This window comes from Monodon monoceros, unplaced genomic scaffold (assembly GCF_005190385.1).
Source record: "Monodon monoceros isolate NGI ecotype Baffin Bay Population unplaced genomic scaffold, NGI_Narwhal_1 Super_Scaffold_7, whole genome shotgun sequence".
Lineage (NCBI taxonomy): Eukaryota > Metazoa > Chordata > Mammalia > Artiodactyla > Monodontidae > Monodon > Monodon monoceros.
The window spans coordinates 47,630,654-47,646,828 of record NW_021703784.1 but is presented as its reverse complement, the minus strand read 5'-3'; the positions used below and the strand labels follow the sequence as shown (position 1 = coordinate 47,646,828).

Sequence of the window (16,175 nt, the reverse complement as noted above, 5' to 3'; positions counted from 1 at the left end):
AAATACGGGTATAAATCTTCATGGCCTTGGTTTTTTAGATATAATAACAAAAACACAAGTAACAAAAGAAAAAATAAGATAAATTGGTCTTTGTCAAAATTAAAAACTTTTGTGAATCAAATGACACTATCAAGAGAGACAACTCATAGAATGGGAGAAAATATTTGGAAAGCATATATTTGATAAGAGATTAATATCCGGAATATACAAAGAACTTCTACAACTCAACAACAACAAAGGAACCTGATTTTAAAAATGGGCAAAGGATCTGAATAGACATTTCTCCAAGGAAGATATACAAATGGTCAATAAGCACATGAAAAGATGTTCTATACCAATGGTTATTAGGGAAATAAAAATCATAACCACAATGAGATACCACATCAGACCAAACAGGATGACTATAAGCAGAAAGACATATAATAACAAGTGTTGGTGAGGATGTAGAGAAACTGGAACCCTCATACACTGATGGTGGGAATGTAGAATGTTATAGCCACCTTGGAAAACAGTCTGGCAGTTCCCCAAAATGTTAAATATAGAGCTATCATTATGACTCAGAAATTCCACTCCTAGGTATATTCCCAATGGAAATAAGAGTATATGTCTACACAAAAATTTGTGCACAAATATTTATAGCAACATTATCCATAAGAGTCCCAAAGTGGAAACAATGCAAATGTCCATCACCTGATGGGTGGATAAATTAGATGAGGTATATCCATACAATGGAATATTGTTTGGCAATGAAAAGAAAAAAAGTATTTATTTATGCTACAACACAGAGGCACTTTGAGAACATTATGTAAAGTGAAAAAAACAGTCACAAAAGACCACATAGTATACAATTCCATTTATATGAACTATCCAGAATGGGCAAATATATAGAGACAAAGTAGATTAGTAGTTGCCTAGGCTGGGTGGGGAGGGGCTGGGGTTGAGGGAGAGGGAAGTGACAGCTACAGATTTCTTTATGGGGTGATGAAATGTTCTAAAATTGACTGTGGTGATGGTTGCATAACTCTAAATTTCATTTGTTTACTTTCTTCTTTTCTATGTCTGTCACAACAATCCATGTATTCACTTAGGTGATCCATATGTATATTTCCATGACTATCCTGACTTTATAATACGTAAAGGACTAGACGTATTTTATGATGAGCAGGTATCTTTTATGGAATCTATCCTTTTAGAATATTTAATTTAAAAGAAAAAAATTAAAGAAATAACATCAAAACTATTTTTTTCTTCCTCACTATAGTCATTACATCACCTTCATAACCCATCATTTCTGCTGACCACTAGCAGCTTTACTCCGAAAATTTATTTATCATAAATCTACTTCATCAGAAATTACATCACTGCATAGCAATACATTTATAACAGTGCTCTACAGTCCAGTAGCTCCATAATCTGTTTGTTAGCAACAGCTTAAATGTCAATTATAGTTAAATCCATGGCAAACGAGAGAATTTAATGTTTCGATTATTTTGTACCTACCCCTTTTGAATCAATCACTCCAGGTTTTGCATTAAACTTCACTGTCTTCAATCGGGCACGTTCCTTTCTTTCCACCCTAAAGAAAATGGAAAAGAAAGAGTCTATCACATGGCAAGGCATTTATGATTAAGTTTCTTATCAAATGAAGAACACCTCTTCTTATCCTACAGCTCAAATAAAATGTGTTTTAAAGTATTTCTCTTCTTTGTTCAGTATAAAAAGTCTTGGTATGATATCTCTAAGCTGCTAACACATTCCTTGCAATTTTTGTGTTACATGTACTGAGAGTCACGTATTTGGAAGCAACAAAACCCCAATATTTGTTATTTAAATGCCTGAATCAATCAAAATCTATTTCAACAAATCACAGTCCACATAGATGAATACCTAGGAAGCTAAGTAAGCTCTCATCTCCTAATATCTCCTCTCTTTTTGTTTCCCTTTTGTCCCCTTCCCTTTAGGAATACTGGGGTATTTATTTACCTTCACCTCAAAACCAAACATGTTACAGATAATCTTGAACTTTTCCTTTGCCCCAATGTCCTTCCACTGCCATCTCTGCAGTTTTCATTATTTCACCTTCATTCATTCACCAAACACTTATTGAATGCCTACCCTGTATCAAGTAAGGTGCTGGGGAACAAAGAAAAAAAAAATTAAAAAGCATGACTTTAATGAACACACAATAATGTGTTCTTGGCAGGGACAGAGGGATAAAATGACAGATATTGCTGCACAAAAGATTGCTGATAGCAATATGGGCACATTTATCTCATTGGAGGAAGATAAAGAGGGGGTAGAAAGCAATGGGGTGGGCTTCCTGGAGGAGGTGTCAATTTATGTGAGACTTAAATGGTGAGAAAGAGCTTGTCAGTGGGAAAAGTTTAGGGAGAATCTTCCAGACAGGAGGAACAACATGTACCATGACCCGAGGATATGATCAAGCTAAAGATTGCAGGAAGATTCTGGTACAGCGTACATACAGCACAGGGGCATGAGGCTGAAGAGGTGGTGAGACCTCCTTATAAAGGGCATCTGTCTACTCTGAGGACATGGGGTTTTCCTTTGGGGAATCCTCATGATTTACTGGAGGCTATAAATCTGAGAAGTGATAGACATTAGCATTTTAAATACATGACTCTGCGGGAGGAGGAAGATAGACTGGAGGAGGGAAAGAACAGTGGGAAGCAGGAGGCCTATTTAGAAGCTACTGCCATAATCCAGGCAAGAAATGATGAGAAGTGATAATGAGGTGGAGGAGAGGGAAGGTTTGGAGAAATATTAATAACATAAAGTTGGCAGGACTTGTGCCTATTTGAAGGATGGGGCTGAAAAGAGGTAAGAGAAGTTAGATACTTCTGATTCTTTTTTGAGCCTCTCTAATTAGACATGATCATTCTTTCCTCTAAGCCCCACGACATTTATTTGTATGTCTATATTGGTGTTATCTCATTTCCTTGTGTCTTGTTTATTTTTGAGTTGCGCATACAAGGCTGTATGTTCCTTGAGGGCAAGTCCACATATCACTCAGTGTATTATAGCAAGTCCTCAATAAATAACAGTTGAACTAAAATCATATTCGTTGCATTGTTTTAGCATCATTTTTTTTGTTTAAATATGGCTAGCTCTAATTTCAAAAATGGGGAAAGAAAAAGGAGAGGTAAAAACCCTGAATCTACAGAAACTTAATGGCTTATGAAATCTAAGCTGTTCATAGATCAATAATGAACAACATACTCCTCTTTAACTTAGCGTTCTTTTGTGTTTCCAGCTGAAATGCACTGAAGATCAGGGTTTCTATAGTTACAGAATGGAGTTTCAGAATATATTTATTTCAGTGTGAGAGTAGAATATTTGAACAGATGAAGAAAATTCTTCAAATCTAACCTCAGATATGAAAGCAATATGCTCCACTAAGAGTTTCTACTTGCACCCAACATGCAACAGTTGGGAGGAGATCAAGGAAGACTTCAGATAAGGTAGACTGCCAAGTGGAAAGATGCTCACTGAGAAAATGCCTACTCTGAGCTACTTCAGCTTTTCTCAGTTTTAATCCAAGTGCAAATGCTAATTCATATTCATCTCTGCCCTGACTTTATCCTGACTTCTTTGCATTAACCAGCCTAATTATGGGAACACTAGTACATCGGATGACGCCAAAATGACTGTAACATTCAGAGAATATATGGTTATTTGATTAGGCTATGCAAATAAATTCTGCATAAAGTGACAGAACTCACATGGGCCCCAAACATAAATAATATTAGGCTGAACTCAATATTCTATTCTAAGAATTGCTTAGAGCATTCTAACTTTTCCCCCCTGGTTTCTAAGTTCATCCCTTTCATATTTCTTAAGAAATGTTTCTATTAGGCCATTTTAGTGGTTCATCACTTAAATCTCAAACGGGTTGCAAAGACTAAGTCAGATGGACAGACAGACATACACAAACAAACGTAATATTTGCTATGGTTTATTACTAATCTTCAAACAAGCAATAAAAAAAGTAAAAAAAAAATTAAGTCTTACTGTATAGGTGACAGATTTTGGTTCACTCAAGAAGGAAGTCAGACAAAGGATTAATCTCCAAAATATACAAGCAGCTCATGCAGCTCAATATCAAAAGAATAAACAACCCAATCCAAAAATGTGCAGAAGACCTAAATAGACATTTCTCCAAAGAAGACATACAGATGGCCAACAAACACATGAAAAGATGCTCAATATCACTAATGATTAGAGAAATGCAAATCAAACCCACAATGAGGTATCACTTCACACCGGTCAGAATGGCCATCATCAAAAAATCTACAAACAATAAATGCTTGAGAATGTGTGAGGAAAAGGGAACCCTCTTGCACTGTTGGTGGGAATGTAAATTGATATAGCCACTATGGAGAACAGCATGGAAGTTCCTTAGAAAACTAAAAATAGAACTACCATATGACCCAGCAATCCCACTACTGGGCATATACCCTGAGAAAACCTTAATTCAAAAAGATATATGTACCACAACGTTCACTGCAGCACTATTTACAATAGCCAGGACATGGAACCAACCTAAATGTCCATCAACAGATGAATGGATAAAGATGATGTGGGACATATATACAATGGAATATTACTCAGCTATAAAAAGGAACGAAATTGAGTTATTTGTAGTGAGGTGGAAGGACCTAGAGCCTGTCATACAGAGTGAAGCAAGTCAGAAAGAGAAAAATAAATACCGTATGCTAACGCATATATATGGAACCTAGAAAATTGGTACTGATGAACCTAGTAGTAGGGCAGGAATAAAGATGCAGATGTTGAGAACGGACTTGAGGACACAACAGGGGAAGGCGAGGCTGGGATGTAGTGAGAGAGTAGCACTGACATATATACACTATCAAACGTAAAATAGATAGCTAGTGGGAAGCAGCCACATAGCACAGGGAGATCAGCTCTGTGCTTTGTGACCACCTAGAGGGGTGGGATAGGGAGGGTGGGAGGGAGGCTCAAGAGAGAGGGGATATGGGAATATATGTATGCATATGGCTGATTCACTTTGTTGTACAGCGAAACTAACACAACATTGTAAAGCAATTATACTCCAATAAAGATGTATAAAAAAAAAAGGAAGTCATAAAAAAAAAAGGAAGTCAGAAAGTTGTGACTTCTACTTGGGTTGAAAGTTTCTTGAATGATGATGATGATGATATAAGTGGTAGCTGAAGTTTTAACATATAATTATTAATGAAAAATTCCTTCACATTTACATCATCTCATCTGGCCCCGACATAAGCAAGTGTGGTATTCTCAACCCCATTTTATGGCTGGGAAAGCTAAGACTTGAAGCTTGCCAAATTAGAAAGTGGTAGAAATAGGGCCTGAGCACACATCTTTTAACAGCTAACTTCAGTGTCTGGCCACATCCACTCTGTTTGGGAAGCAATACTTAAGGACCTTCCATGCCTCCCATATCCAATGGGTTACAACAAACATGAGATTTTAGATGGTCACTCACAATTTTAAGACCAATATAGTTCCTTAGACGTCTGGGCTGAGTTTCTCACAAATGACAGCCATCCCCCTTCCTTGCATCCCAAATCCCAAATGTCCTGAATTAAATAAACCATAACCAAACTCAAGCAAAGAGTCACTGAGATAATGCCTGTTATGACAGGCTCGCCTCAAAACTCAGAATAAATTTGCTTTTAACACTGAAATTCAGGTTAGCTAGATGTCTATGTGCAATGTTACATCAGAAACATTGGACTGATCTCTCTCAGCAGTCTTTACATTCATTGCATCCCCAACAATAGTTGTGTTTTTCTATCCCAGAGGCTCATGTCGATTGCCTCTTGGGGATCTCTGCAAACCCTTCTCATGGGTAGCAGGGGATGTGGCTCATCTTTTTTCTTCACTTGCCTCAACCCTGTCCTTTCTCCTAGTGCTTCTTGGGATACATGTGGATAGTTTATTGCCAAGATCAGTTAGGGTAGAGAAATAGAGCCCTACATAATGCTATGTTGTTTTGAGCATCAAAAGCTCAAACTCTGAAGAAAGGAAAACATATATCATTTGAGTAAGCACAGAAGTATTAGAAGCTATGCTAAACTTTACCTGTATTATCTATAATCTGTACAGTGATCCAGGGCTTAAGATAGAGCTGGGCATATAGTAGGTGCTTAATCTTTGTTGGTAAATGAATGAATGAATCATCAAGGAGGCTACTGGTTCTTGACCTGGGTGTGAAAACCAAGGCTCAGAGAGTTGAAGTGGCTTGCCCAAACAACCAGTGTTTCTGATTAAAAAGTTGTTGACCATTTTACGACTTTTTTATTGTACTTGGTAGGAATCTATGTAAAAGTTTAGCATCACCTTATCTAGTTATTTTACTGAGACTCCTTTAGCAGAAATACATGATGTTAAGACCCATAGATCTTTACCTAAGGGAATGGTGGGTCACCTGTGTAGAAAGACTGAATTGCGATGAAAGGACTGACACACTTCTCTCACACTCAAGAGGCAAACAATTAATTAGATTATTTAAGCAGAAATAATCCTCTCCGCCCTGGTTTGGTCACTGACCAAAATACTGAAAACGTAAACTGGATGGCAAAACTTGAGCAATCAATTCTGACACCTAGCGTCTCCAGAGAATACCACATGGTCATGCTTTAATGAGCCCAACTGTCTTCCTCTGCCTTCTCACCCATCTCCCATCTGGCGTTTTCAGGTTCCCGCCAAACAAACAATGAGGGCAGGCTTGGAGCAATGGATGGTGGGAACATCATTTGGTGCTGGGTATCCCTTTGCCTGTGCTCCATAAGGCCCTGTTGCAAGGAGAATTGAAATGCCATATAGGTTACCGGCCACAAGCTTGCAGGGAAGCTAAGTGAGTAAACCCTTATGCAATGCTAGCTGCAAGTTGTCATCTGAGAGCCCAGGTGACAGTCACTGTGGGGTAAAGAATAGAGACTTGGATTAAGAGACAGTGGAACAAATCCTAGTTTGGCCCCTCAGAAACTATGTAATCTCAGAAAAGAGAGATTCTGTGCTAAAAGCCCAGGTTTTGAAGTCTCACAAGTCTGGGTTGGAATTCTGCATCTGCCACTTATTAGCTCTATGACTTACAGCAGGTCACTCAACCTCTTAGGATCTCAGGTTTCATGTTGGTGAAATTAGGATATTAACACAGACTTGAAAAATTATGGTGAATTTATTTTTAAAGATTCTTTTTTTTAATTTAATTAATTTATTTTTGGCTGTGTTGGGTCTTCGTTGCTGTGTGCGGGCTTTCTCTAGTTGCGGTGAGCGGGGGCTACTCTTTGTTGCGGTGCGCAGACTTATTGTGGTGGCTTTTCTTGTTGCAGAGCATGGGCTCTAGGTGCGCGGGCTTCAGTATTTGTGGCACGCAGACTCAGTAGTTGTGGCACACGGGCTTAGTTGCTCCGTGGCATGTGGGATCTTCCTGGGACCAGGGATCGAACCCGTGTCCCCTGCACTGGCAGGCAGATTCTTAACCACTGCGTCACCAGGGAAGTCCCTATGGTGAATATTAAATAATACAAAAAATTGGTTAGTATAGTATTTAAAATGTAGTAAGAACTCCTTAATTGTCAAGGGCTTCCTCCAGTATACCTTTGGGGTAGTGAAAAGCCATCTGGTCTGGCTACAGCGAGAACTGGGTTCAGCCAGTGGCTGACTGTGCATCCTTGGGCAAGTTACTTGACTTCTCTGATCTTCAGTTTCCTTATGAAGCTTTTGTAAAGATTAAAGAAAATCTTGTATTTGAAAGCAACTGGCACAATACATACTCTATCATCAGATGGAATTCATTCCTCTGCTGCCCTTTCACTTCCCTTGATACCTGCTATGGACTGAATGTTTGTGTCCACATAAAATTCATATGTTGAAGCCCTAATCCCTAGTGTGGTGGTCTCTGGTGGTGAGGTATTGGGAGGTAATTAGGTTATGAGGGTGGAGCCCTCATGAATCAAATTAGTGGCCAAAATGAAGAAATATGAGAGAAAAGGTCTTTCTCTCTCTGCCATATGAGGAAACAGCAATAAGGCCATCTGCAAACCAGGAAGAGGGCCCTCTCTGATAATTCGATCAGCCAGTGCCTTGATTTTGGACTCCAGAACTGCAAAAAATAAATGTCTGTTGTATAAGTCACCCAGTGAATAGTATTCTGTAATAGCAGCCCGAACTAAGACAGCACCTTTATTTACAATATAGCCCTCACCACGGTGTAGCTGTGCCATAGTTACATGTTGGTCCTACAAATACTGGCCTCCAGGCAGTGACTGGATGATAGCACCTGGCACACAGAAGCTGCTCAAGCAGTGCTTGATGAATTGAATTTTGTCAATTCTTATTTTTATAATGGTGGGAGGCAGAATTGCATATGAGTTAAGAGCGTTATAGCCTGGAATAAAATCCCAGTTATGCCATTTATTAGCTGGGCAGTATAGGCAAGTAAATTAATCTCTCTCTGCTTCAAACTCCTGGTTTGTAAAATGATGCTAATTATATTACCTTCCCCATAGGGTTCTAATGAGGTTTAAATAAGTTAATTGTAAAGGGCTTAGAACAGTGTCTAGCATGCTCTAGGAGCATTTATTTAAATAAAATTTATTTACCAACTTCTAAAAAGAAGGAGGGAAAAGGCAATGATTTTCATACTCATCTTACGACTTCATAGGGATGATTAAATAGAATCATCAAGAGAGAAACATTTTTGTAAAGGGTGAAGTCATAAGGGATGTTATCCATTATGAGGTTTTTCCAGACCAGCTCTACGAGCTGAACTATACTCATAAAAGGGGGTAGAGAGGAATTAAGGATAACCCTAATCTAATAATAAGTCATATTGATACCAGTAACCATTTATTCTGAGCTATAGTTATAAGATGCTGAATGCAGTATAAAATAAGAGTGCCTCCTTTAGAAGTTAAACATTAAAGAGCAGCCCTAGGGAAGGCTCATGATATATTTTATTTTTTGTAATTTTTTTAAAGGAATTTTTTCTTTTTTAATATTTATTTATTTTTGGCTGCATTGGGTCTTTGTTTTTGGGTCTTCGTTGCTGCACTCTGACCTTCTCCAGTTGTGGAGAGCAGGGGCTACTCTTTGTTGTGGTGCGTGGGCTTCACACTGCTGTGGCTTCTCTTGTGGAGCACAGGCTCTAGGTGCGTGGGCTTCAGTATTTGTGGCACGTCGGCTCGTGCACTCTAGAGCGTGGGCTCAGTAGTTGTGGTGCACGGGCTTAGTTGTTCTGCGGCATGTAAGAGTTTCCCGAACAAGGGATTGAACGCGTGTCCCCTGCACTGGCAGGCAGATTCTTTTTTTTTTTTTTTTTTAATTAATTAATTTTTGGCTGCCTTGGGTCTTTGTTGCTGTGCGTGGGCTTTTCTCTAGTTGTGGCGAGTGGGGGCTACTCTTCATTGTGGTGCGCGGGCTTCTCATTGCAGTGGCTTCTCTTGTTGCGGAGCACAGGCTCTAGGCACACGGGCTTCAGTAGCTGTGGCACGCAGGCTCAGTAGTTGTGGCTCGCGGGCTCTAGAGCGCAGGCTCAGTAGTTGTGGCACACGGCCTTAGCTGCTCCGCAGCATGTGGGATCTTCCCAGACCAGGGCTCAAACCCATGTCACCTATATTGGCATGCGTATTCTTAACCACTGCGCCACCAGGGAAGCCCTCATGACAGATTTTAAACTGCATTAAAATAAGCGCACAAGAACTCTTTGTGGGGTATGATTATAAGTGATTTTTTTTTTTTTTTTTTTGCGGTACGTGGGCCTCTCACTATTGTGGCCTCTCCTGTTGCGGAGCACAGGCCCTAGACGTGCAGGCTCAGCGGCCATGGCTCACGGGCCCAGCCGCTCCGCGGCATGTGGGATCTTCCCGGACCGGGCCACGAACCCGTGTCCCCTGCATCAGCAGGTGGACTCTCAACAACTGTGCCACCAGGGAAGCCCTATTAGTGATTTTTATTTCTTCTTTATACTTTTCTAAATGTTTCCTTTTTTTTTCCAATGAAATGTGTTACTTTTATAAACACATAAAACAATAATAGTAACATTTTTGGAAAGAGTTAAAATCCTGAGGAGAAAATTTGACAGAGATTCATTTACAGCCATACACACACACACACACACACACACACGAGATGGCGGGTGGGCTACTGTACCCTTCATGAGAGAGAATACAAACATCAACATGAGAGTCACTAGACAAACTTCTTCTCCAGGCCAGCCGTAGCATGGCTGTTACGATGGCCTTCATCCAAAATAGGAGAGAGAGCCAGTTCAAGAATGACCACCAGCAGGCAGAAAATTACCCCAGGAGGACTAGCACTGAGAATGTTCCTTAGGGGGGAAATGATGTGCTATTGAACAAATGAAGGACTATTGACAAGACTGACTAGAATCATAGAACCTCAGGGTTGGAAAGTGGCTGTAAATCCTATAGTTCAACTGTCCCACCCAACGTTTGATTCCCTTTTATAATACTTCCTGCCACTGAATCTTCTATTATCAGAATCACCTGGAGGAACTTACATACCAGTACAGATCTCCAGGACCCACTCCAGATGGACTGAATCAGAATCACTGTGTGTGTGGGGGAGGGGCATATCTAAGTCTTCACAATGTACCTTTGGTAGGAAAACCATTGTTCTAGGTCACTGTTTTCCCAGGTAATCCATATCATCTCTAGTCAGCTCCAACTAATAAAAGGATTTTTTAAAAAATGAGTTGAAATCTATTCCCACACAGCATTCCTTCTCCACCCCATTTCTACCCTTGGGGCCATATTCAATAAGGTGGCACCTTCTTCTACAGAACAGCTCCTCAGACAGCTCTGATTAATCACATCAAAGCAAACCAAAATGCATATTGCCTTGACATTTTCTTTTTAAATAAATGGAAATGGAGAAACATAGAATATATACTAGCCCTGACAGTTACTGCTTTGAATTCAGAAAACACTGCAAACTACAAACTCAGAACATCCTCTCAGAGCAATGTCAGGCAACTATGCAGGAGCCCAGAGGTTTAAAGAACTGTCTGCTCATGGGAGGTTCATAGGCATAGGCTTAGAGGGTGGGAGGGAGCAGCTGCAGAAGAGTCAGCCTGCTGCCCTCTCCCTACATTCACCCTAGGCTATGTGGCCCCAGGCAGAGAAAAATGGGGGACCGGTCTTCTCTGGGGTGCAAATGTCCCACAGAGTTATTTCTGGCTAATTTCATCTTCCCACTATGGCTGGTGCTAGCTCAGTCACTGGGTCACTGTGCATGTGGCAGCACTTGAATACTCAGCTTCACGAGGATTTTTTTTTTTTTTTTTTCCCCCGGTACGCGGGCCTCTCACTGTTGTGGCCTCTCCCGTTGCGGAGCACAGGCTCCGGACGCGCAGGCTCAGCGGCCATGGCTCACGGGCCCAGCTGCTCCGTGGCATGTGGGATCTTCCCGGACCGGGGCACGAACCCGTGTCCCCTGCATCGGCAGGCGGACTCTCAACCACTGCACCACCAGGGAAGCCCCATGAGGATTTTTTACATAGGTATTTGGGGTGTTTGCATATGAGGAGGGGAGCCCTTTGTAGCTCGAGAAAAGTTAGTGACTGCTTTGAATAAGCATTATTCCTGACTTTGACTTCATACCATATCTCTTTTCTAGGGTGCAGATAATTTGTTTCTCAGACAATATCTTAGTGCCAGAAGGACAGTCATGGGAAGGAAAGTTCCTTTCTAGTGGTAATGGTCAGAAACCGCTGGGACAGATGAAGGACGTGGCTGTTCTGAAGCCTATTCCCGCCTTTCAAAAGCAGAGTCAAAGAAATGCTTAGAAGAGAAAGAACATAATAGTCTTTACTTGGGAATTATATACAGAACTGATTATCTGAGTGAAAGCAGGGAGTGCTAGGTGGGGTGGGGGACAAGAGTAACTAACGCTATAAAAAACAGCTGTAAACCCACTCTTTGGACCTCACCAGATGTTTGACAGCTCTTATGCCGAGTATCTGATTTTGTTTATTTCCCCAATGGAACTGTCATTTTATTTTTTTTAATTCAAGGATACTTGATTTACAATGTTGTGTTAATTTCTGCTGTACAGCAAAGTGATTCAGTTATACATACATACATTCTTTTTTTATATTCTTTCCCATTATGGTTTATCACAGGATACTGAATAAAGTTCTCTGTGCTATGCGGTAGGACCTTGTTGTTTATCCCCAAGTATCTGATTTTGGAATGGAGGTTTTTAGTCTCTTCCCATCAATATCTGGAAGTACTAGACAGCCAGGACATGAGCTTTGTAAACAGTCTACTTTACTTGGCTTTCACCTGGCCTTTCTATAAACTTATCCAGTAAACTATGAACCTCTGAAGTAACCCCTCTGAGTCTGTCAGTATACAAGCTGATAAGCGTAATCTTGAACACACGAAAGCTGCTAAGTTTTAGGAAGGCAGAATAAGCAGATCCTCTTTCTTCCTTTATCACAGTTGGCAGTTTTGGTAAAACCCTAACATGAGAAGCGTGAGAATATTTCATTTGTGTCACCTGCCATCACTGACAATTTCCCCGCAGACTGACTATCCTACTCAAAGAGATATTTTGTGAACAGTCTGCCACATCTTCATCTTCCCTCACCTCCACTCCCTGGAGAGCTGAGCAGCAAATCCTCTGAAACAAAAAAGGCATTCTTACCTCCGCTTGCTGGGGATGACCCCCATCTCCTCACTGTCGCCCTCCAGCGTGACTCTCCTGGCTTGCCACCACTCATCATCAGAGGCGTTGATAACGTGGAGAATGTCTCCATATTTAAAACTAAGTCCTTGACTTGGCAGCCCACTGTCCTTGCTCTTGTCGTAGTCAAACATGGCTCTGGAGGAAATGACAAGAGAGAGAACATTGTTAGGAATCTCTGGCAGCACAGATCTAGGATTCACCATTCTGACTGTTCATTCCTGCCCTGAGAACCCATTGCCCATTGGATACCAACTCCCAGGACTAACCCCTGGAATTGCAGTCAACATTCCCACTGCTTTGGTCACAAATCACGATTAGTTCTTACTTCTCCCAGGAGGTTGCGAGGCAGGTTAGTACTCTCTCACTACAATCAAATTTTACAAATCACTAGAAAGGAAGAATGAAGAGAACCATGGCATCTTTCTGAATGCAGCATGGTAACAACTTCCATGTCCTCCCACAGGGGACTGGGAGCCTTCCACTCACTGGAGTATTGGACTATCACTAAAATTGGATGGTTGTAGAGGTTAATTTAATGACATTACTAAATGCTCACAAAGCAATAATGAAAATACACCTATGTTTATGTGTATGTATATAGACACATAGATCAAAATATGAACAAGGGACTTCCCTGTCTGTCCAGTGGTTAAGACTCCATGCTTCCAATGCAGGGTGGGAGGCTTTGATCCCTGGTCGGGGAACTAAGATTCCCACATGCTGCGCGGTGTGGGCAAAGAACAAAAAATGATATGAACAAGATAAATTGCTTCCATAGTATACCAAGCCTATCTCATCACTGCATTTATCACTCTGAATTGTAATTCTTGCTTTATGTAGCATGTTTTCCCCACTAAAGAGTCTTTGCTGAGCCTCTGCCGAGCCCAACACGCTGTAATATGTATGACTGATGGGGTGAGGGAGTTGGAAGCAGAATTACAATGATGATTGAGACCTCAGTGACGAGCTGTTGTCCCAAGCAGCTGACAATCTGTCTCAAGTTTTACATTGTCCGCCTCCTCCTGTATCTCCCAAAAACCATCACCACACACATACAACATGAGATTTCCCCGGAGAAGCAGATTTTGCCACATTCCTGTTTATTCCCCTTTGATTCCATTCTAAGAATTTCCTTAGAGTGTAGCCACTATGCAAGCAAAACTAGCTAGATCTGATGAACAGGTCTGTCTAAAATCACTGAGGACCAAGTATGATTCTTTTTCTTTCTTTCTTTTTTTTCCTCATGAAAGAAATGTCACATCTGCTGTCATGGCAACCCAAAAGAGCTGAAGGCAGCATCTACAGCTCTCAAATACTGTAGGGAAAGTTGAATTACTTGCAACACAGCCCCTTTTTCCATTAATTATGTCCCCAGGTGAAGGAATACGGGCTGGGTGGGGGCGAGGTCTCAGCTCCTAGAATGACTCATTTCCACCCCGACCATCTGCATCTTCTCTACCAAAGACTTCATAAAACCCCAGCCAGGAAAAGGGGACTGAGAGAAGGCAGAGACCCACTCCTGACTCTGTCACTTCTCTGGCTGGCTGATGTGACACAAATTAACATTCCTGAACCACAGGTTTTTAAATGTAAAATTAGCCCAATAACTATATTCACGTGGAGCTGCAGCGAGCATTAATGACATAACACATCGGATGCACCCGGCCCATGGTAGGTGCTGTGTAGCATAGTGTGGCATAATAGCGGCTAAGAAACGACTCAGGGGCCACACTGTTAGGGGCCATGTCCTGGTCCTACTACTCCTCTTCTTACTAGTCACATAGCTGGTAACCCAGGCAACCGCTCTAGCCCCTCTTAGGCCTCAGTTCCCTCATATATAACACAGCGATGACAACAACAGTGATGATAACGGTACCCCTATCATGGAATTGTTGTATGGATGAAATGCTACCTAAGGTAATATATGTAACGCATACACAAAAGTGCCTACATATAGTGACAATCTTTAAGTATGAACTGTTATTATTATAATTATTACCTCCTTTTCCCCCTTTGAGTGTATACTTATAAAAATCCTTTCTATGGATTCTATTCTGTGCAAAAAAGAGTTAACACAGCTATCCTGAGATTACATCCTTAAAAAGGCCTGCTTACAAGGACAGCCCTTGGCTGACATCTGAGAACTTAGTTTTGGGGAGGGTTCTTACCATTTCCTATTAAGAGTGGCTCACTGTGCCTAAGCTGTTTATATAAACAATACCATTTAAGCTGAATACCTGCTTTTCCCTTGGGAGTCTGGAATTGCAGCAGGTGCCAGGCAGTGAGGGTGCCTACGTGACCAGCCTGCAATAAAATCTCTGGACACTGAGTCTGTAAGGAGCTTCCCTGGTAGACAGGGTTTTACACCCATTGTCACGATTTGTTGCTGGAGGAATCAGGCATATCCTGTGGGACTCCACTGGGAGGAGACTCCTGGAAGCTTCATCTAGTTTCCTCTGAACTTTGTCCCATGCACCTTTCCCTTCACTGAGTTTGCTTTGGATCCATTTCCTATAATAAATCACAGTCATGAGGATGACTGTGCTGAGTCCGATGAGCCCTCCTAGTACATCATTGACCTTGAGAGTTGTCTTTGGGACCCCCAACACTCGCTCTATAGATTGGAAGGCATATTCACATACACTTCCTCATTTGTGACTCAATACATTCCTACAAAGAAGGCACAATGGATATAGTACTTCCTATCCCCTTTTTACAGATGAGGGGCAAACCTAGCAAGGACCCCTAACTAACCCCAGGACACATGGCTTAGAGGCAGCAAGCTGGGGCTGGAGCGTGTGTCTCCCGACGCCAAGTCCTAGTTCGGTGCTCTTCACCTTGTTCCCCCCCACCCCCCCACCTCAGTCTGGGAGGTGGTGAAGGTGGTGACAGGGTGGCAAGGATGATAATCATGATGACAACCACTACTTATGCCCATATTAGGGGCCTGGCACTTTGTATTCATTGTCTTATTTGACATCGTAACAACCTGAAAGGTAAAAATTAGTACCCCTGTTTTACAGATGGCGGAGGAGGTTCAGGAAGTTAAGGAACCTGCCTTAGGTCACAAGTACACACATGGTAGAGACTGAATCTAGAATAAGGTTTGTCTGACTCCAAAACCCACATTCGTGGCCATTTCATTATCAGGCTCAATTTCCCAGCCTGTTGCCCTCTGGCTGTGCTCACGACTTAGTAGTACCAGGAACTTTTAATCTTCCCTTCAGAGCTGACCACCTCTTCTCCCCCAAATCCCTGCAGTTCCCTTACTGCTCAGTTCTTGTCCCAGTATTCCTATCCTAAGGTCCCCAAACCTCTAGTGTGGCTCCAGGCTCCTTCTGGATTGTAAAGCGTGGGGAGTGGAAAGCTGCCAGATGGTGGCCAAGAAGGCAGGCTATAGGGTCAGACTGCCTGGGTTTGCAACTTTTTAACAT

General features: G+C 41.6%; 1 protein-coding gene across 6 annotated transcripts in view; it reads right to left on the bottom strand.

Annotated features, from left to right (window-relative positions):
- DLG2 (discs large MAGUK scaffold protein 2) overlaps positions 1 to 16,175 on the bottom strand; it is a 2,046,181-nt gene that overhangs the window by 60,900 nt on the left and 1,969,106 nt on the right. For all 6 annotated transcript variants that reach the window (XM_029208176.1, XM_029208177.1, XM_029208181.1 and 3 more), the window contains 2 exons: positions 12,700 to 12,876; positions 1,501 to 1,576 (listed from right to left, as the gene is read on the bottom strand). In XM_029208176.1, the coding sequence (XP_029064009.1) occupies positions 1,501 to 1,576; positions 12,700 to 12,876 (253 nt within the window). The remainder of the gene's footprint in view (positions 1 to 1,500; positions 1,577 to 12,699; positions 12,877 to 16,175) is intronic.